At 47.0% G+C, this 21207-nt stretch overlaps 1 protein-coding gene across 1 annotated transcript in view; it reads right to left on the reverse strand.

The window, feature by feature from the left end:
• Positions 1 to 2015: 2015 nt before the first annotated feature.
• The window catches only part of LOC144719116 (roundabout homolog 2-like), a 155076-nt gene continuing 135884 nt past the window's right edge, over positions 2016 to 21207 (reverse strand). The window contains exons 25-31 of the mRNA XM_078594959.1: positions 17479 to 17643; positions 13836 to 14074; positions 11478 to 11582; positions 7263 to 7388; positions 6523 to 6666; positions 4599 to 4736; positions 2016 to 4204 (exon numbers count right to left, since the gene is read on the reverse strand). Coding sequence (XP_078451085.1) covers positions 4200 to 4204; positions 4599 to 4736; positions 6523 to 6666; positions 7263 to 7388; positions 11478 to 11582; positions 13836 to 14074; positions 17479 to 17643 — 922 coding nt within the window. The 3' untranslated portion in view covers positions 2016 to 4199. The remainder of the gene's footprint in view (positions 4205 to 4598; positions 4737 to 6522; positions 6667 to 7262; positions 7389 to 11477; positions 11583 to 13835; positions 14075 to 17478; positions 17644 to 21207) is intronic.

Consider the following 21207-nt stretch of genomic DNA (forward strand, 5'->3'; position numbering starts at 1 on the left):
GGAAAAAGCGAATGAGGTATTTGCAGGCTAAATCATATTTCTCAGATCATAAGTTTGGTTCTGTACAACAGCAAACAGACCTTGTCAGAATCCAAACACCATCGCACGAAGCAACTGCGGGAGATGCTGGGACTGAGGATTTAAAACTGCAGTTCTGTTCAAAACTTCACGTGTATTAATTAATTACACGTTGCAAATTACAACACAATTGTTAATTGTGGCCCGAAATAAACAAATAATGGCAAATCGGTCAAGCGTTCTACTCGTGAAACATGGCAACGCAATTTGTTAGTTTGCAAAGAAAAAAAAACAATCGCTGTAAGTGTGCATGTAAAATAAGAATCGTCTTCACGATTGCCGTCTTCGCCTGAAGACGATTGCTTGCATTGCGATCGAAACGTTGTGATATTTTTATTATTTAGATTGTTTTTTCTATCTAAGTGGCTTTACGGAAAGACCCAAGGAATATGATCTCCTGCAGTCACGAAAGCTTTAAGTCAAGATTTAAACACATTCCTGCGGAGGGAGCTGGTAGGAACGTTGGGTTGCTCGGTCAATGGCCAGGGTCAACGGCAGCGTGGTGTATTCCGCAAATATGCCCGACTGTGCCGGCGGGAACAAGCCGGCGTGAGTAGGTTAAACGTTGAGTTGTATAAGGGCACCACGGGGTGACCAGCCCCTCCCCACCCAGCCCCACCCCTCCCACCCCCCACCCAGCCCCTCCCTACCCTCACCCTCCCCACCCAGCCCCGCCCTCCCCACCCAGCTCCTCCCTGCACGACGAACGGACACAATAATCCCCTGTGGGCTGGTGAAACCAGTGGGTTCCTACCAGTACAAGTGTCATATCTTTGCTGTTGAATGCTCGTCTCGGCGGTTACGTGTTTACAGTGGTGACGAACCTACAGGTTGTGGGGTGCTTGCTAATTGCCGTTTTATTCCTTTTATATATTCTTAATTGGGTCCTCTGAGCCATAGGAATTTCCATTAACTATCAACAATCCTTAAAATAACAACGCTTTGGAGAGCACACAGAAAAGTAATTGGAAAATGGAATTGCATTCGGGGGGGGGGGGGCTTAGCTTTAACTGGTTACGGCAGAGATTGAATCAATCTAATTGTAATTGCTACAATTACTCTTTCGGTGTGTGCGAGCAGGCCCCACGCGACTGGCTTATGCCGTCTTGTTATATCACACAAAAGCGCGAACATCAACTTACGAAGAAGTGGGGCCCGATGATTTGGGTCCACATAGTGGCAGTGTAAACCCATTTGGGTGGCGCTAAGCAGAATCGTGTTGTCGCTTCCCCCCCTCACCCCATCCTCCTTACAATTTAGGCAATTTCTAAAGAGATGACATGTGGCGACATGAGAGTCATGGAGGCAACAGTTGAGGTGCAGTGAGAGAAGCACGATGCAGACAAAAGATGAGTGATTTACTGTAATTGGCTTTTACGGATCTTAATTTTAGCTCATATTTAGTACAACCCTATTTTTTTTTTATTAAATCGGGGGGGGGGGTCCCTTGAGCTCCTTGGGACCCTAATATATTTCTTGGTTTGCATCTGCCCAGCGCCACCCCATCCTCCACCAGACTGGGTCCACAAGAACACCGGTGACTGGATTGTAATCACCACACAACCGACTCAACTCCTTACACCTGGTGCGTGTTCCTCTCTTCCTGTCCAAAAAGGGGGACTTCCCGGTCACACGCTTGCTTTGGTGCCAGGCCCGCTTCATTTGTATGCGTGAGCCGTGTGACCTGTGTGTGCGTTGTCAAGAGAAAGTTTGCCGTCACTTGATTTGTGATGGTTATGGGGGAGTGGTGGTGGGGGGGGGGAATGCCTTGGGGTCGACTTCAAGGTATCCTGTTGGGCTAGAAAAAAAACCACCCTCCATTATCTCGCGAGAGCACACACACGCGCGAGTGCTGGGGTGGTGGCCACGTGTGACCAATAATTCGCATTTAAAATAAGAATCAGCCCACACTCAATTCAAGAGCCCGTCACACCGTCTTGTCTTTATTATAAAACTTTAATTTATTTGCATTCGTGGCTTGAAGCAAATCGAAACCATGAATTGGGGTGCCCATCGAGTGAATATCCTAAAGGCCTTTGATGCACGATGTTACGCTTGAGCTGTTTTTGCAGACTTGGTTTCAGGGGCGGTCTCTTTGGGGCCCAGTTTAACGTACCCAGCTCTGCACGATGGCTGCACACAGGATTATGTGTGGGGTGTGGGGGGGGGCATGTACAGCGCCACTTTGAATTTTAGCTGCAATTGGGGGGGGTCGTGTGACCTCACCGCCTATCATAATGCACATCTCAGTCATCAAACTGACGTCATCGCTTAGCACTGTGACCTTGATGGAATATGAAAAACAGGGAAAAAGCAACATGGCACTTCAAAATAACGAAACGCACAATGTCTGAAAAGAAGCGTTATGAATCAATCTTTTATTTTATAATAAATTCTACGCAGCTTTGAATTTTTGTTTTATCGTATTATTAACATTTTGTAATTGCATCTTCTAGATGTTACTTTAGGTTTTGTATCCATGTTGATTGGCTGACAGGGCCGTGTCGTGCATTTTCTCGCAGCGAACTTGTGCCAGGTGCAGACTGCGATACAATTTTTGAGCCCTGGTCAACGAGATCCCATCATTTTTATTTTACTTTTATTAATTTGAATTTTTTACCTACGTGACTTTACCGAAAAAACCTAAGAATATGAATAAGAGATCCCATCACGCATGGCGCGCGACGTGGCGTCACACGCAACGTCACAAGTGACGTCATTACGAGGCACACGTGTGCGGTGTGACGTCATGACATTGGCCGAAAAGGCTTATCTATTGAGATGCAAAGCCGTCATCGCTGGGGTGCCGGCCTAGCCCATGAGCTGCACAGATCTCCACAGTAGAGCTACGGCTCCTCTTACGATGGGGTACATTGAGGTTGGAAAAGCAGGTACCGCGTAGCCTGGTGCATGAGAGGCCTTAAGTGAATGAGCCACATGTATAGTGGTGGGTACGGACAGTGATGGGTGATCTCTGCACGTCAAAATGTTCCTCTTGCAATACGTAACAATGGTCAGCTAAGTGTCACAGCAAACGGAGAGCGAACGGGAGCGCATTTAACGTTTTAGGGAACGGGGGTTTATGTCGGGAAAGGGGATGGGGGGTGGGGATTATGTGTTCCCGCTCTTCAAAATACTGCTTGTCAAAAACACGATTCATTAAAAAAAAAGTTTAAAAAAACCTCCGGCTTAGCCAGCAACAACATGCCTGTAAAACAGTGAAACACACTACAGCATCATTTTACATGCGCATCCTGGAATAATCCCGGCAAGGCCTCTGCGGGAGAGCCTAAAACGTGCTCTTAACGGACAACGTATTTACAGAGGGTGCTACAATGAGATGGAAATACCCATTGCTTGCAGAGGCCTTGCGTTGTCGCACATCCTTTACATTATTTTTTAATTACATCATTTTTTACTGTACAGATTACGTTTTCATTTTCTGTGTGTGAAAATTCTATCCTCACAATTTATAACGGTCACCCTCCCCCCCCACACACGGTACGAAGGCAACGAGTCAACAGGCTGCCTGGCATACCAATTACAGGGACACCTCCACACATCTGGCTTGTACTAATTTTTTTTTAACAAAAACGATACGAACAGAGAATGTCACTGTAACCGAATGAACGTCGGGTAAAAATAACAGGAGCAAAAGGAACAAAATTATTGTGCTTATAATCTATCTGCAGTGCAAACATTAAATAACAGTGATTAATCAAAAATCAATGTCGATGGCACGAGTCCAAAGAAACATGAAAATCAACGCCACAAACCAAAACATTAGTTTTTTTTGCCAACGTAGACGGTGGCGGTGACGGGAAGACATGGACATTGCAACAAAAGGACGGGAAAACTTGACGGTGGCCTCAGTTAGAACAGAGTCCACGCTTTACCAGATTCCACATGGCTTGTAACACAGAAAAATCCGGTTTGTTTTAAATATCGTCGTAAGGGTTGCCAGCCAGGTCCTTTGTCTGTGGCCGAACATTTTTTTACGGCCGTTTAGAGCCGCTAAATAACGCCGAACAAGTAGGAGACTTCAATTGCACCATTATTCCCCCCCCCTGCCGTATCCAGGAGGCCAGCGCGACTCAGATGGCCATCCACTCGAGTGCAGCTCACTCTGCCAAAAGACACAAAAGGCATCAAGGGATTAGTTCAGCTTTCAAGCAGTGGAAAGGGCAGAGAAAAGGCGGCAACAAACATAAAGAAAAACGCAACTATATCTAGACGCCACCACCACCATCACGTTGATGAAATACTAGTTTCACAAATAATATTAGCGCACTGAAAACGAAATCCTGAAATCCGATGACTGTCGGTGTCATTTGTTAGACCCCACGCAGGTTTGTTTTGGGTTAATAAAAATAGAGAAAATGGCATCGTCACTCCGAATGACAAATGGAAATTTTCTGCAACGAGAATGCTTTGTTAGGATGAGGAATTTTGCCGACGTGGGCAGCTGGGTGCTGATTTTATGGTTACGCTATCGCTACTTTTTTTGCCTGGGAGCTCACCATTTCTGGCTGTTTCTGCCCTCCTGCCGTTGGCAGAGCCCTTTCCTCCGGGGCCCGGTAAGGAGCTGTGAGCAGGCACGTGTCCCCTGCTGGGAAAGTACGGCTTGGAGTATGGCATAATATCTCCCTCGCCTTCATCTGTACAGAAAAACAAACCACGAGATGATAGACCATTTCATGTGAGGGTCAATAATTCACCCAGGAAACACTCTCCAAGTCTTGAGAAGTCGTTTCCAGGAAGGTTCCACTAGATTGGGGTTTATGGCCAATTCCATCAATGAGAGTTAGGCTTCATATGAGAGGGAACCAGAGTATCCAGAGACACTCAGCACTGCAATCTCTCTCCTGTTCATACCTTCCAGCCCCATGCCTGGAACATCTGGTAAGCAAGTCTTCGTGGTCACATATCCAAGTACTAACCAATATGTTTTCCATGACTTTTTGTTTTGTTTGTTTGTATGCATGTATGCACCTCTATCCCCACTTTTCACCATTTGTCATGCTTTTCAGTAATTTCCTGTAGTCCATTACCATTCAGCCTTATAGCGAATATGTCGTCAGCGTATGTTGTGAATGCACACACCTAAAAAAAATTCGATATAAATATCGCTCGATTTGGTTTTTCTTATATCCAAGTGTGAATGATTGTACATAACGGTAACTGACAACTATTTTACTAATTACTATGTAAAATTAAATCACATTTATATAGTTTTATTCCATTGAAAATTGAAATGATAGTATGTAAAAACAATATCACATATACACTCTTTATTCGGAAATGTGCAGTTCTATGTGATATCCAAATAAATATATTAGTGTTATTTAAATTACTGTATTCACATTTAAACCTTCATAATGCATGAGAGCCATCCGAGTTTGGAGACTGACAAGGGTAATGTTTTTTGCAATTTATGCCAACCAGGGCTCAATATTTGCCCTAATAATGAAAATGTCAAAAAGCTGAAATTGTAATTGCTACAATGTAATTACTTACTGCAGCTAACTACAACTAATTTATACAACTTATGCCAAGAAATAAATATCTGTATGTAATCCATGTAAAGTACATATCAATTAACAGTTGCGATGTTAGCATCAATTTTAAGTCAACCATACATGACGTATTTAACTTAATGTATGATAAAATATACACTAATTAGAATACCTACACAGTACAATACAAAACATGTGTACATTCAAGTCCTGAAAATTGTAACTACAAATATTATCAATTGCCAGCGTGTTGGAGGAAAATTTACGTATGCCACAGGGTACTTCAAAGTTTTCTCAAATTGTAATCCACGATAGTACCTCGTTCCACGACTAGAAAAAAAAAATCTATATGAACCACAATCAACGTTAAAATAACTGCTGGCAGTGACAGTGCCAGGACTCGTGTTGCTTAATCTGGGACGTGATCAGGCTTGTTGCTCATTGCCTTTAATGTGTGCCCTTTTGAGCATGGATTTTTGTTTTGGAACAAGACTGATGACGTTGCACAGTGCTCCTCGATCAAACCGTTGATTGTTTAATCTGTGGCAGAACTCGGATGATCTATTTCACCAACCTGGCACCGTGTCCAGAGTGATATTTACCATTGTAGTAGAAGTTCATAGAGCCAATGTACTGGTCTCATGTTGAAACCAACTCAAATAATCTGGCAGCAATTCAAAAGTACTTGGCAGAAAGCAAAATGAGGCCCTCTCTAGGTGCTAAATCAACACAATTACATAACATTTGCCAAAAAACTTTTAAATAATTGACGTGATTCCAAAAATAACAAAAAAAAACCTGAATTCCGAGGTTGCCAAAAATAAAACAATTAAAGTATCACAAAGCTGCGGCTCTGAGAATCTATGCAGGCGGCTCTTTGAGACCTCCTAAATGTCTTGTGTATCCATAGGTGATCGCAGCTCCTCACCCGATTCATGGTAGAGACGTTCAGCTGATCCCCTGGTTTCACGAGACGCCAGGCCCAGGTCGGAGCCTGTCAGGCCCTTTTGCTGCTGCAGGCTCATCAGCCGCGTCGTGCCCATGGGAGGAGGCAGCGGAGGTGGTGGCAAGTCTGTAACGGTGCAGGGGAAGCCCAGCGGTTTGGCATTCATTTTAAAACAGCTAGCTTGCAACAAATTATCCTCTCTGCACAGGACTGTCCCATGGTGCTGCTCATTGGGAAATGGTGATTTTTTCCATTGTCATTTCACCAAATTGTCCCGGGGTTCCCATGGGACCCCATGGGGCGTTTCTGTAAGAGCTATTGTAGCCAATTACGGCTAAACTCCGGAATTGCGATGTTTTGTGAGTCATGACTTCAACACTATTTAAATGTTAATTATTTCTTTTACTTTAGCTTTCAAAAAGATTGATGTTAACCTTAATGTGATCCGCAGAAAAGCCCCACTAGATTGTGCGCCAAAAGGCTCAAAGCCACATCACATAAACCGAAAAAAAACCCCCAAACTACTTTGGCTGTCTAGCCTCTGTCTTTTTCTTTTTCTTTAACAGTGGCAGCGATGTGAATGACTCTTTTGCCAAAAAGAAAGAGAACTCGGGAGAAAGAAACTCAGGGAGAGCGAGAGGGAGGGAGCGTGGCATTCGGAGAGAGAGAGAGATCACGAACGAACGGGAGATAAAAAGGAGCGGGGTCATTGCGGACATTACCGTCCATCTTGCTGCTGCCGTGCTTGCTCTTCTTCCCGGCGCGAGGCCTTTGCCCTGGGCCTCCGTCCGCCAAGACCGGGCTGGGGGGCCGTCCGCGCTGCCTCCCGCCATTCTGGGATTTGCCTGCTGCGGAGGGCGACAGTGCCACCTCAGTTAGTCCCATTACGCTCAAACCGTTCCCTCCTGCAGATGAATCGCCTCCTTTTGTTTTTAATTAGAAGCTCATGATGGTGTTTGGTCAAGGAAGGCTGTAGATACAGCCGCAGAATGGCCGATGCTCCAAACCATCTGTTTTAGTCTTTTGTGTGTATATAAACGCAATTTATGACCATATGTTTAAATTCGGTTTTGCTTCGTAGCTTATTTTAAAGGGGTCGATGGTCGTTCGCCATAATATAAATCTTGAGACAAAATCTACGAAACACACTGCACGTGCCATGCATTTATATAAACTGTCTGCTGCAGAAATCTGCTAATGTTCAAGATAAAAAGGCAGAATACTTATCCCTGCCTCAAATAATTACAGTAGATCCCCCCAGGGGGTTTCTCTCAGCACACAGGAGTCTGAAGGTTAAATATGAAATTGGGTTTTTCCTTCTTTCTGCATCCAAATTCACGATGAGAACATTATGCCCTTGTTGTACGTATGTTAAACCTCTTTCGCACCGTACGTTGCCAACTGTGCTAATCAGAGGTGTGGAGGGAAGGACAACAAACTAAACACAAAAATCAGTTCTAAAGAAATGAGTTTTCAATGTAGACGATTAAAAAATGCAAAGCTCCCAGTGGTTTCCCAATATCAGAAGGAAGAACGTCCCACGGGGCCGCAGAAGCGTATCTGAAACCACGGGATGCGGTGACCGTCTTTGTTCGACGGCGAGCTAAAAGCCGCTGCTGCTGCGAGGTTGAACCTGAGTTAGTGTACCCAAGGCATGCCATACTGAGGGTGTCGAGCAGAACGAATCCTGAGAGCAGAAAGTGCCGCCGGTTTCCAGTAGAATAATGAGAATGAGCCGAGTCTGCCATTTGCAAATGACATTTTTCCATGGGAAAATATTACGAATGAGTGGTGTGAAAATGAAAAATGTAATCAGCGCATGTTACCCAACTATGACATACGGATCAGAATTGAAGTTAATCCCAGAGGAAATGTAAGATAACCTGAAAAGTACACCGAGAAGCGTGAAGAGACGCATGCTTGGAATTACATTGAGTAGAAGACACACATGGAAGACAAATTACAGACAATAGAATGGCTGTTAAGGATAAGCAGGACACATCACCGATAGAGGTTATGATGGCTCGTGGTTAAGACTGGTGACAGTACGGCACCTCTGATCAAGCACAGTTGGCTATGAATGTTGTGAAATAAGTTTAAATTACATATATATGTGTAGAGAAAAGAGGAAGCACATGAGAGGACAGCCAGGAAGGAGGCCGAGCGGTGAGATCAGCTCATTTACGGGAGCCAGAAGAACTGTGGCATTGCAGGACTGCAAGGGATGGCAAGGGCATGGGAAGCCCTTAATCCATCAGTGGACAGGCCGTGGCTCATGATGATGATGATACAAATATTACGAGAAGCCTTCCTAAGTTGTGCTACATGAGGCAGATGTCTTGTTGCCTGCATCAACCCCCAAGTCTTTACCACGTGCTTTCAGAATAATCCATCATATTGCCACGTATAGTTAATCACCACGAGCACTGCGTGTAACTTCGGTGGGAGGTGAAGTTGCAGAGGTACTTGTTTCATCATAACTGTCCTATTTGTATCTATGCGCGAGCGCAGTCTTATTGCACATGCACAGAGACATTGATTACTTTTCAAGGAAAAGACAGCACATCAGCACCGTATAGCCTTCACAGACTGTTGGGGCAAGAGATGTTAGCGTGCACCTATGAAGGCCGGCACGGCACACGAGAGGGTGCATGGCCAACACCACGCCCGGCCGCCTTTGTCTCCCCAGTGACGATGTTTACACATTGCACCAGGTACTCTTTGAGGCTGAGTCACACATACGACAACAACGGCCATTCGCCACCAAGTGGCGGTGACGTCACCACGACGCTTGTGCCAGGCAATGTGCACGTTGAGGCCAGGTGAAGTGTCGAACGCCCGCTGGCAGGAGGTCACGGGGCAGATCAAGGTGCCACGGGTCGACTGACTGAGAGGACTGGCTGATGCACCACCTGTGCCCCCTACTGTGCCAACTTGCTGTGCTTTAGCCACCCGGCGCTCTGCTCATTGTTGTGAGCGTCGCTCCTCCGCCCTCCGTTGTTGTTGGAGGGCGACTGCCTCCAACTGCCCAGTAGCGTCCTTCACGAGCCTCCTCCACAGAGGTCGATCCTCACACCGCTGGTACCAGTCATCGGCAAGTCCACTTAGCTCCACATCCTCCTGTACCACATCACTCCATCTCTTCTCTAGCCCATGCCGCGCCCATTTAGCCCCCTCTATCCGGCCGAACAAAAGCTGTTAAGGCATGCGGTGAATGGGCATGCGTGCTACATGACTCAGCCAATGCAGCCTTGTCTGCCGGAGGAGCTCACCGATGGGACTTTGTCCAGATCTTTCAAGGATTTGTGAGCTCCTCAGACAATCCAGCCTGGTTAAACCCAGGATGGATCGTAGGCAGGCCAGCCTAAATGTTTCTAACTGGCAAAGATGTTCAATTAGGGGGGTCCACGTTTCGCAAGCATAGAGAAGGGAGCGAATGACCGTGACCGAGAAGACCTGAAGCTTCATGCGGAGCGACAGACCAGGTAGCTTCTACACAGCGTTACACAACTGATGAAAAGATAATGCCGCTCGACTGATTCGGAGTGAGACCTCTGCTGTCAAACCGGAGCCGGTCATGGGCACACTGCCCAGGTATGAGAAACTCTCCACTCTCTCCACAACTGTCCATCACCAATTGGGAGTTGTGGAGGTGGAGTGTCCGATGGTACAAAATACCCGGGCCCGCTCACCATCATGAAGGTCCTTAATGATCATGACCAGCGGGTCAGGGACTCCGAAAGCATGAAGAACAACCCAGAGCCCAGGCCTATTGATGGTATCATAGGTTTTGTTGGAATTCCCTATACCTCTGCTGTAGCAGACGGACAGATAATATGGCATCGGTGCAGGACCGCCCTTTCCTGAAACCGCATGCGGGCTCCGCAAGCCTCTCCTCAGCGTGCCTGGCAAGGCGATGCTGAATAATCCTTGCCAGGACCTTTCCCGGCACACTGAGGAGTGAGATGCCCCTGTAGTTATTACAGTCTGTACGGTCTGTGTATGTATGCACAATCATACATACACACACACACATGCATGCAAATTATGTTGAACGACTCTTCTGATGAAGGTGTCACCATAACAAACATTTTTTTTTCTTCCCTACAACATATATTCTGGGGTTCGCTTACAAGTGACATGAGTCACATGTTTTTTTTTTACACATTACATCTGGCAGTGCAGCCAAAACCAGTTTAAATATAAAGCAGTGTGCATTAACGGTACATATAGGTTTCCAAGAACCAATTACACTGGTGACATTTTGAAACATGTTTGCCAGTCGTGAACACAACTAAGGTTATTACATTACGACTGTATTAAAATAGCTTGTTTTCACCCGTGTCGCAGTGCATGAATCTTCGTTTTTAGCACTTCAATATCAAGTTTTGCATTAGCTCTGCACTGCAATTCCTTTGCAGCTGTTGGTACGAATAAGCCGACGAAAGCCAATTATAAATGGGGTCCGCTACAGACTTAATTGTGTCATTCACTGTGCACGACCGATAGACGTTCGTGTCACATTTTTTTACCGGCCATCAGCCCTCTCAGCTTACGCAAACCGGTGCCAGTTGGTTTTTTTCTCTTCCTGGGGGATTGTGCATTCCTGCCATGGGACCCCTGCAGCCTCCTGGGGCCTTCATATTGTTATTCACATTTTCTTATTTGTAACACATGGCCCGTTTTCAACTCGGCCGAAACAAATATCTCCCACGTTCCTCGTGGGAATCAAAACATAAAAAAAACAATTGCTGAAGCGCAAAACCACTGATGACACTACACTGCTTTCGTAAAAGTACGGATGTATGAAATTGCCGATGACATTTTTCGGATTATATTTCTCATTCTTTCAATTTCTTTAAAAACTAAGAAAAAAATCCATATAAAATTGCAAAAGGCTCCAGATATTTTTTTGGGTGCAATGCACGAGGGCTTACCGTCCTGGCTGCGTGGCATGTCGGGTGAGAATCCCCGAGCCCAGCCGTTCTGGCCGAAACAAACCCCGTCCATGTCTGTTACCGCGTCCCATCCATTGGCGGAGCCTGTGGGCCCACAGTGTAAATGGCAGTTTGTTCGGGAGTTCAAATAACGGGGATTAGCAAGGAGGTCACAGGCCACCGGGAACCGGTTGGGTTCACGAGGCATTTTGCGTGGAATGACCAAAGCTGTCTGGCTTGCGATTTCAAACAAATGTGGTTTTGTTGAGTTAATTCGTATGAAAAAGCATCATTACCTTATGTTAGGCTAATTTAAACTTTCCATCTGATAAGCCTAGTATTTTATTGGCATGTCTCTAAATATAATTTACATGTTTTTTGTTTGTTTGGAATCCCCATCAGTAGAGACGTTTCAGCATCATATTTTTGTTTGTTATGCCAACAGTAGTGGTTATATATAAAAAAAAAGATTAAGTGTGGTTATTATTGAAATATATAAATACAAGTTTGTTCACATACATCTCTTTGCCTGTGCCTTGTTATATGACATTATTTCCCCTCCAGCTCCTTGTCATCACTCCGATTTTTATAAATTTAAATTGACCAATCCCAGGGTCCCATGCTGTCACTGATGCCCTTGTGGTGATCAGATGGCCACTGCAGAAAAGACAGCGACGCAGGAAGGAGAACCGGGAGCGAGGCCGTGTGATCCGTTCTAATGGGGGCAACATGTAAGAGAATTGCACACTGCACATGCAACGGCTCGCAGAACGTGCCCTCCCAAGGCTGTCGTTGACAAGTCACCGAGAACAGTTAAAGAGCCCAAGGGTCCTGTCAAACGACAAACATCTATTAGTGGCCAATTGGAAGTATGTGGCAAGGTTGAAATTCTTTTATGCGCGTCGGGGAAGCAACTGATGGCAACTTGGCAGAGAGAGGTCGCCAGAAGCCATACGTAGCCACGGCAAACAGAGTTTGACAGAATGCGAAGCCACTCCAGGTCAAGATGCTGCCTCGGGCACCGCTTATGCCTTGGATAACTGATTTTTCTCCAAATCGAGTGGCAAAATGGCAGCACTGACACCTGGCCCTCTGAGTGGCCGGCCAGTCTAGCCAGGGGCACTTCAGTGTGAGGCTGATCATTCGGCGTGGAGGATTTTCTCTGAGCAGCAAGAGCATCCAGAAATGCAGTGAGGGCTCTGCGTGGGATTAAGCAAGGTTATAAAGATTGGCTGCTAATCCCTTAGGTCTAGCTGGCATGATGTATTAAGTGAAGTGTGTGTGTGTTTTTTTAAACATGAAAGGGACATGAAGAGAGGGCGAGATTGACAGTACTTGCAAAGTAATGTCCCTGACTATCTCCTATTTCATGAAGAAATTGGAATTTTCTCTTTTAGGATAAAATAAATAATACAAGAAACCAATGACATTCTGGTGATGAATGCTACTATTTGTGTGGCTGGTGAGACTTGTGTGTGTGCGTGTGCATGCATGCATGTTGGTGTGTGTATATGGATATTTGTGTAAGTTGGAATAGCGTTTAGCACGCTGCGCTATGAACCTAAGAACCTGTGTTCAATTCCAAGCCACAGCTGGTGTCAGTGACAAATTACATGAATTGGTGTTGGGTATCTCTTACGTCGACTCAACCTTAAAGAAGTACCTGGTGCACTGCGTAATCACCAGCACTGTGGGTTTGCAGAATCAGCTAGACGTGGTCTTGGCTACACCACCACCACCGTCGTGTACAGTTTTGACCTCAATAGGTGCTCGCTAACAGCACTTTCCCCAAGCAGTCTGTGGTCGGCTTTCCCCTTTTCTGTATAGCATCTTGACGTGTGATGGCATTAAGATGCTGTTTAGATCCATATTGGAAGAATAATAATGTTATTTTCAACTTGTAATGCGGCCGCACAGAATTCGATCACTCTCGTAGAGGGATAACGACTCAGAGGCACGAAGAACCACAGACGAGCTGGAAGGCAGCCAGATGGTGAGCCGGCACCAACAATTGCCCAAGCTCTGCTGTCCTCTATATTAAGTTGCAATTTGCCACTTTAATGGGTGTTTACATGTGGGAGGAAACTGGAGCACCCGGAGACTACCATACGCGTGCGAGGGGGAAACACTCTATGCCATACAGACGGAACAGGTAGAGTCCACATTTTTCGCTCTACTGCCTTCTTCTGGTACGCCAGCGTATGGCACCTCCTCAACGCCCACTGAAGGGAGTTTCCCAACATTTTTTGCGATCCGCCAACCCCCGTTGCCTCCGCAGTGCTGGATCACAGGCCCCGTGCGTAGCCACCACCGCCTGCATTGTATGCGAATCGTACGTTTGTGCGCGGCGGCTCTTACCGTGCACGGAGTTATCGGCATGGTCGCCGTTTGCTGCGAGCGTGTACTCCATGCTGCGCAACGGCTGCTGCTCGCTGGATCCTGCCTCGCCGTCTGGGTCCACGTCCTCCAGCCTCTCCGGCTCCGAGTGGCACAGGAGCGTTGTGCCAGGCAAGGTGCACGTCACCGCTGGGCCACCATACAGGTGGGGTATGGATGGGGCCCTGGGGATGGGCACGAACGTGCCCTGACCGCCGCCCCTACCAAAGACACGCAAAGATTCCCTGTAAGTCATCCCGCACCTACGATTAGCAAGGGTTGGCTACGTGCAGTGCGAGTGAAGTTCAACGTACATTCATACAATTGGGGTAAGTGCTGTTCGCGAGCACCCATTAAGGAGAGAACGGCGCACGAGGGAGTGGTGTGGCCAGGGCTACACGCAGCTACCTGAGTGGCTGATGCTTACGCTGCATACCAGGCACTCATTTAAGGCTGAGTTTAACAGGGAAAGGCCTGGTATGATAACACAAGATAAAATGCCAATTGCAAATGATGATAGCCATGCCCGTGATTTAAACTAAATTTCCTGGGACCTTGTAGCGCTGTGTCTGAGTCATTGCACCACCACTCCCCAAATATACACATTCAAAATTACAAACAAGTCAGAGTCTCATGCTTGGCCTCGCTGATAGTGGGGCAAGTGCTGCTAGTGAGCACCTATTAAGGCTGATAATGGCACATGCGTGGGTGATGGGACCAACTCCACAAAAAACTCGGCAACTTTTGTTTCCCAGTGCTGATGTTCGTGCCACAGCAAAATCTTTACTTATTTCAGGTGCAGTGGACCCACACGCAAACCCTGGCTAGGTACACGTGGCACCTGCCATCGACGTGCACGGGGAGTAACTTAGCATGGGTCTCCAGAAAGGAGTGCCACCACTTCCCACTCTAAAGGACGAATGACAAAGATCCCCCATATAGCCTTAAGTGACTGTAGGGGCAAGTGCTGTTAGCAAGCACCTATAAAGGCCGGAACGGTACACGAGGGGGTGGGTGGCCAGCCCCACGCCCGACTGCCTTTGTCTCCCCAGTGGCGATGTTTACACACCGCACCAGGTACTCGTTTGAGGCTGAGTCGACCTAGGGGAGGCCCAGGACCGGTTCAGATAATCGTCACTGGTGTTGGCCGTGAGCGGGAATCGAACCCGGGTCACCAGGTTCATAGCGCAGCGCTGCCAACTGCTACAATACCGCTCCCACACAGTCACATATACACGTGCGCATGCGCACACACACACACACACCTGCAAATTGAGTGCACATTTGAAACGGTAACACGCAAGCAGCTAGGAAGGCTGCTCATTCCGCATTAATTATCATCATTAGGGGGGCAGCGAGAATGCCGCTGCTTTTAAATCAAATTCATTCGAGGTTGCGTGCTACGTTGGCCATCACCTGTCCGCTCTAAACGAGAGAATTACATTGGGGCCAGTTCCTTGGGGAGAAGCCCGGGAGAGATGTGAACACAAAGTTAAACACCGAACAGAGCGCCGACACGAACAGCATGGCGCGATAAGCAATTTTCCTAGGCGGTAGCAGTAAAGAAAAGAGCAGAGAGAGAGAGAATTGGTGGTGGGTGGGGGGCGGATCGGGTGGAAAAGAACTGAAGACGAATGCGACGCAACACTGGCAAGTGCCGTAGGGACCATCCCTTCAATGTGAGGAGATTGGCGATAAGTGCTCCAGCCCAGGGCCACCATACATCACAGCCTTAACCTGCTTCTCCTGCAGCGCCAGCTGCTGTGCCCTTACGCACGAACACACGCACACAGCTCCGTCTGGACGGGCACAAGCGGCCTGGAGCCAGTGACCTTTGCCTGACCCCTGCCCGTCATGGCTCAAGATCCCTGTCGTGGCCTTCGAACCTGCAATTTCAACTTGGCCCTGAGGAGGAGACTGCGTCTCCGCGTCCCCCCCCCCTCGTCGGCGCTGGCGCACGCTCGATTTAGCCGGAGTCGAGCGTTTACAACTCTGTCACCCGATGTGCGGTCAGGCGTGACGTTGAGCATTCAGAATTAGACACCGGTCGTATGTGGTCAACGTTTTCCAACAAAGATGGTTACAGCAGAAGCGCCCTTTCAGATTGCGCTTCTCCGGCCGTCTCGAACGCTCTTTCTTCCGATGTTGGGAAGCCACTGGAGGTATGCACTTTTAAATCGAGATTGAAAGCTCATTTCTTTGGGACTGCTATTTGTGTTCCATTTATTGTTCTTTGCCCGCACCTCCGATTAGCACAGTTGGCTATACATGGTGCGAAAGAAGTTCAACGTACGTACGTACAGAGTGCTCGTCGCAACTCTGGGCCCTCGCGAGCTGTGCGGGGTAATGAGTGACCATGAGAAACATTTGTTTTTAATGGAAATGAACTGAAACTTCGGTTAATATTTCAATCTCACGTGTAACTATGACGTTTAACGCTTGCACGTGCCCGTAATGATTGATCTCCTTTCGTGTGCGCGTAGCTTAATCGCATGCATACATTTGTAATTGCATACATTTGTATGTTGTGCTTCTACGTTCATTCTCCCCTGGGAAAAAACCCTCCATGCTTGATTTCAAATTGCATTGTTGTTCACAGCAAAGCCAGCGGAATATTTATAGTCGTTGAACGGTATCTTCATTCTAGATTTGAAGCTTTCGTGACTGCAAGGATTCATATTCTTAGGTTTTTTCGGTAAAGTCACGTAGGGAAAAAATTAAAATTAAAATTAATAAAAGTAAAATAAAAATAAAATAAAAATCACGACGTTTCGGAGACAACACAAGCTTCCGTCTTCAAGTACTTACTTGATGCAGCAGTCGTGCTGTGACGGTTCCACCTGAAGACGGAAGCTTGTGTTGCCTCCGAAACGTCGTGATTTTTATTTTATTTTTATTTTACTTTTATTAATTTTAATTTTTTTACCTACGTGACTTTACCAAAAAAACCGAAGAATAGGTATCTTCATTGTATTTATGACACTCGTCAAAAAATAAATCACTTAATTTTATCGCAACAACTGTAGTCGCCATATTCCAACCCAAGTCGAAGTGAAGCGATGCTCAATCGTTGATGAGGGCAAATGCAACAGGCAATGAAACGGCGGCGGTGCCAGCTGCCCGGGTTGACAGCATTGCTCTTTGTGATGCGCCACGCATTTTTAGGTCGTTGTCGCGTGCCGTTTGGCACGATGTCCGAGGTTTTGCGTCACGTGCTAGGAGCTTCTTCCCGTTCATGAAGAAACTCCCCGGTGGACGCGGAGCAAAACGTCGGACGTCACGCCTGAAACGACGCGTGGAACGACCCCGAAAGAAAATATGATAAAGTATTTTATATGATGTGAAGGAAACTGGTCCTATTTGGACACATATATAGGGTGGATAACAACAGGAAAATGAAAAGTGTGTTGTTGACAAGAATGGAAGGAGCCAGAAAGAGAGGAAGACCTAACAGAGAATGGCTTCACGACGACATAAGAGAGATTGGTGTCAGAAAGATGTGGCCACTACTTGAGCACATTGACACAAGACAGAGGAAAGTGGAAACAAAAGCGGAAACGTGCAGTGCACACCTACGGGCCATCTGCCCAATGCGGGGCTGCAACGGCGATCTGCGCAGTCGTACCTGTTCGGATGCCTTGCCTCCCCGGGCGACGGTGAACCCAGGTAGCCCACGCCTGTGACCGCGTGCGTCCTGCCCCCGCCGCTTGGGCCCTCTCCCTCCTCGCCGCCGTCCCCGTGCAGGTACATGCGCACGGGGAGCGGGGGTCCGCAGTCGTCGCTGTCGTAGCTGCGAGGCGACACATGGGGAGGAGAAGACGGGAATTGGCTACGAGCCGCGTGGCTCGGGTCTCCCCCTTCGTGATGAAGCGAGCGCTGAAGCAGCGATGGGGTTCTGGCTGAGAGATGCACCGTTAACCCTCGCGCCTCCCCCGTACGCTGGAAGGCGAGCACCGCTGGGTGGCGAGGCTTGCGCCAGGGTCAGCGGCAAAAGGGGGGCATTCGGGAGGTTGTTCTGGCCTTGTGCCCCCCCCCCCAAGTTTTGTCCTGGCTAATCCATAACTATGTTGAGGATTAGCCACTTTTTTCTCAGCGCTCCTTGTTGGTCCAAAGCTTCTACCCACCGCTTACCTGACACCAAAACAATTTCAATTTATATAGCGTCTAAATGCAACTGTATCTCAAGACGCCGTGCAAAGGTGAAAAAATACATTAGGGAAGAAGGGGGGAGTCTGGGGGGGGGGAGTGGGGGTGGGTCAGGGCAGGGAAACACGGGGGAGAGAGAGAGAGAGAGCAGCACCGTTGCACAGCCTGAAATGGAGCAACTGGAACCCAGCAACAACAACAACAAGCCTCATATACACAAGCTGTGCCGCCACACTGCCTTGACAGTCGACTCGACAAATACTCTGACCTCTAGGCTGGATACTCTGACCTCTAGGCTGGATACTCTGACCTCTAGGCTGGATACTCTGACCTCTAGGCTGGATACTCTGACCTCTAGGCTGGATACTCTGACCTCGAGGCTGAGGCATCCTCATTTCTAGCAGTCAGCCTGTGGCATGCATGCCTGCACATTCTTGGCAGCAGAATTTCGTACACACATATATAAATATAAATGGAAGCAGAGCTCAGCGAGCATCCAGAGCTGCGATAATAAAAAAAGAATGTTAAATTTAAATATCACAAATAAAATGTGAGGGGTTATTTAAGTGAAAGCGTCAAGCTCAATAAAAAATGCTTTCGTTTTGAATGTTCAATACTAAAACTGTGACATAATTAAGATCAGCATTCCATTTATTTTGGTGTCAAGACTCAAAAATTTGACATTTGTTTTTTAAAAGTCACTTCAAAGCTAGAGTTACCAGATTTCCCGTGCAATAGATAGCATTATTAACACACGCTGCTTCATAAACACACAAAGCATTTCGGACAAGAACCCTAAGCGTTACAGTATCCACGAGTTAGACTGTCATTTTAAAAAAAGAACAAAAATGACACTCACAACTGGTTTCAACCTCTGCTATCGGTGGAATGCTTTACATCTGAGAAACATTTGTTGACCAACATTAAAAGACAGACGGGAATAAAAAAAAAGCTTCCAATTCTTGTATCCAAATTGTGATGCGTTTGGACCATGAGGTTTTCTTTGTTTAGGTCACACTGCCGGTGTTGTGATTGTCGTTTCCGCCGATGATGCCGGTCACACAACAAATTCGCGGTGTACCAACAAACAAAGTTCACAATAGAGGTTTATTTTGGGGTTAGACCACGTAAATATAATAATGTGTCGTTAAAACCCGCCACCACCCGACACGGCCAACTATTAAGGGCTGTCATGTAAACAGAACATGCCAATCCGTCACACATATATATATTTATGCGATCTAACCCAAAACACCTCTATTATGGATGATATTGGTCGCGAAAGCCTACGTGTTAAAGGTGACAAAGTTGCACCCGCGGCCATGCCGATTTGCAAAACCGAAAATACCCGCACACCAATCACTTGACCAAGTGCAAATCTATACAGGGTGCAGCCCTAAGTGATCAGAAATCCGTTACTCTACTCCCAACCCAATACGCCAGAGAAGCGGCTCCATTTGTCATCTGGGATAAGATTCCTCGTCAAAAATATGATTAAAGGAGCCTTAATTTGGGATTGATGCAGCCGTTAACCCCCCCTCACTACCCCCACCTCACCCCCCCCACCTCACCCCCCACCCTCACCCCCCACCCTCACCCCCCACCCCCCCCACCCCCGTGTGCTGCCGTGAGTTGCAGATCGGAGCCGACGGGGACACAAAGACGATGGTGGCGGCAATAACCCTCGTCGTTCCAGAAAAGGGATAAAAATATACAACTGCATCGCGCAGTCACACAAACACCCCATTTCTGAGAGAGGCGCTTTGCCTTAACGTGCAATTAGTTTCACTTGACACCATCTGCGCTACGCACGTAAAAGCGGCGCTGTACACGCCAGAATTTGGATTTTATTTCGTCCCGTTTTCATTTTAGTGCACTAATACTTCCCTCGCAGGGCAAAGAAAAAATCACAAATTAAGGTTGATGCCTCTGACAGCCGGTTAAATGGATGTGTTTTCTTAATAATTCATCGCGCAGTCGCCGTATGAAGTCGCTGCCGGACGCGAGCCCGCGGATCAGTGAGCTCAAGCGGAATTCTTTCAGGCAGCCTCTCCACAGCGCTGATGCCAGCCCTGGGGAATGAATACCTCTAGGCAAAGGTGCAGTCCTGCAATTACTCGGTCATACATTCTGCTGGCAGATGGATGTTCACCGGTGGAAGCTCTACAGAGTTCCCCTCTGGATGGTATTTTGGTCTACTCTTCCATGCTGGCCAACCATCTTGGAAGCAGTGGGAGTACCCACACTTTACCTCACCACATCATGTGCACCGACGATCAACGAACTGTGGCATGCCCCCCCACTCCCCCCATTTTTACTGCAGGAAAAAATCTCCAACTGAAAAATACCTCTAGACCAGGGGTGGGGATCCCACGGCCCAAGGGCTGGATCCGGCCCTTAAGGTCATTTCATGAGGCCCGTAGCCGCTTCTAAATGGCCCGCTAGCAATATTTATCAATCACTGCAATTATCGTGGCCACAGTAATCAGGTAAGAGAGGGGATTGTTTTCAACGTGGCAACACTGTTTCTAATTTAGTCCGCTAATGGTGAGCCCTAAGATGTGTTGTGGTTTTATTGGATAGCGCTTGGGTGTACGTTAATGTACATTATTTGAAAGACCTATTTGGCCTTCAGTAAAGAAACAAGGTTTCCAATGCCTGCTCTATAGAATACTATTACAAAAAATTGCAACTGAAAGCTCGAGAAAAAGATATACTTCAAATGGAGATAATAATAAACAGCTGCTATTGAAGAGAATTTTCCAAAACAAGGACCATGGCATTATTAAAACTGTTCTAGGTAGCAAAACCAGGAAGAAATAAAAACTATCAAAATAGTGTAATGTTCACCTCTATAATAGCATAACCCCAATATAAGTAAACATGATGCCAATATCCCCCATATTAAATCCCTACATCTCGAGATTTAACCTCTGGGGTGACATCGCTGCTCCGGCGGTGTTTACATCGAAAGCTCCAATTTATACGCCGCTGCACCCCCTCATACCTTCAATTCCTCACGAGCACGACTGGGGGAAAATAAATAAACAAGTGAACAAGCGAGGGCCCATCCCATCGAACCGCGTAACGTGCCATCCCGTATTTTGCCTCATGTGCTAAACCCCATACGTATGAATCACTCCATTAGAGGGAAAATGGAGACAAATGCCCTAAATCAAGGCGATGATTGAAGACATTTCCAAAGCTA

This window comes from Lampetra planeri, chromosome 5 (assembly GCF_965212315.1).
Source record: "Lampetra planeri chromosome 5, kcLamPlan1.2.h2, whole genome shotgun sequence".
Classification (NCBI taxonomy): Eukaryota; Metazoa; Chordata; class Hyperoartia; order Petromyzontiformes; family Petromyzontidae; genus Lampetra; species Lampetra planeri.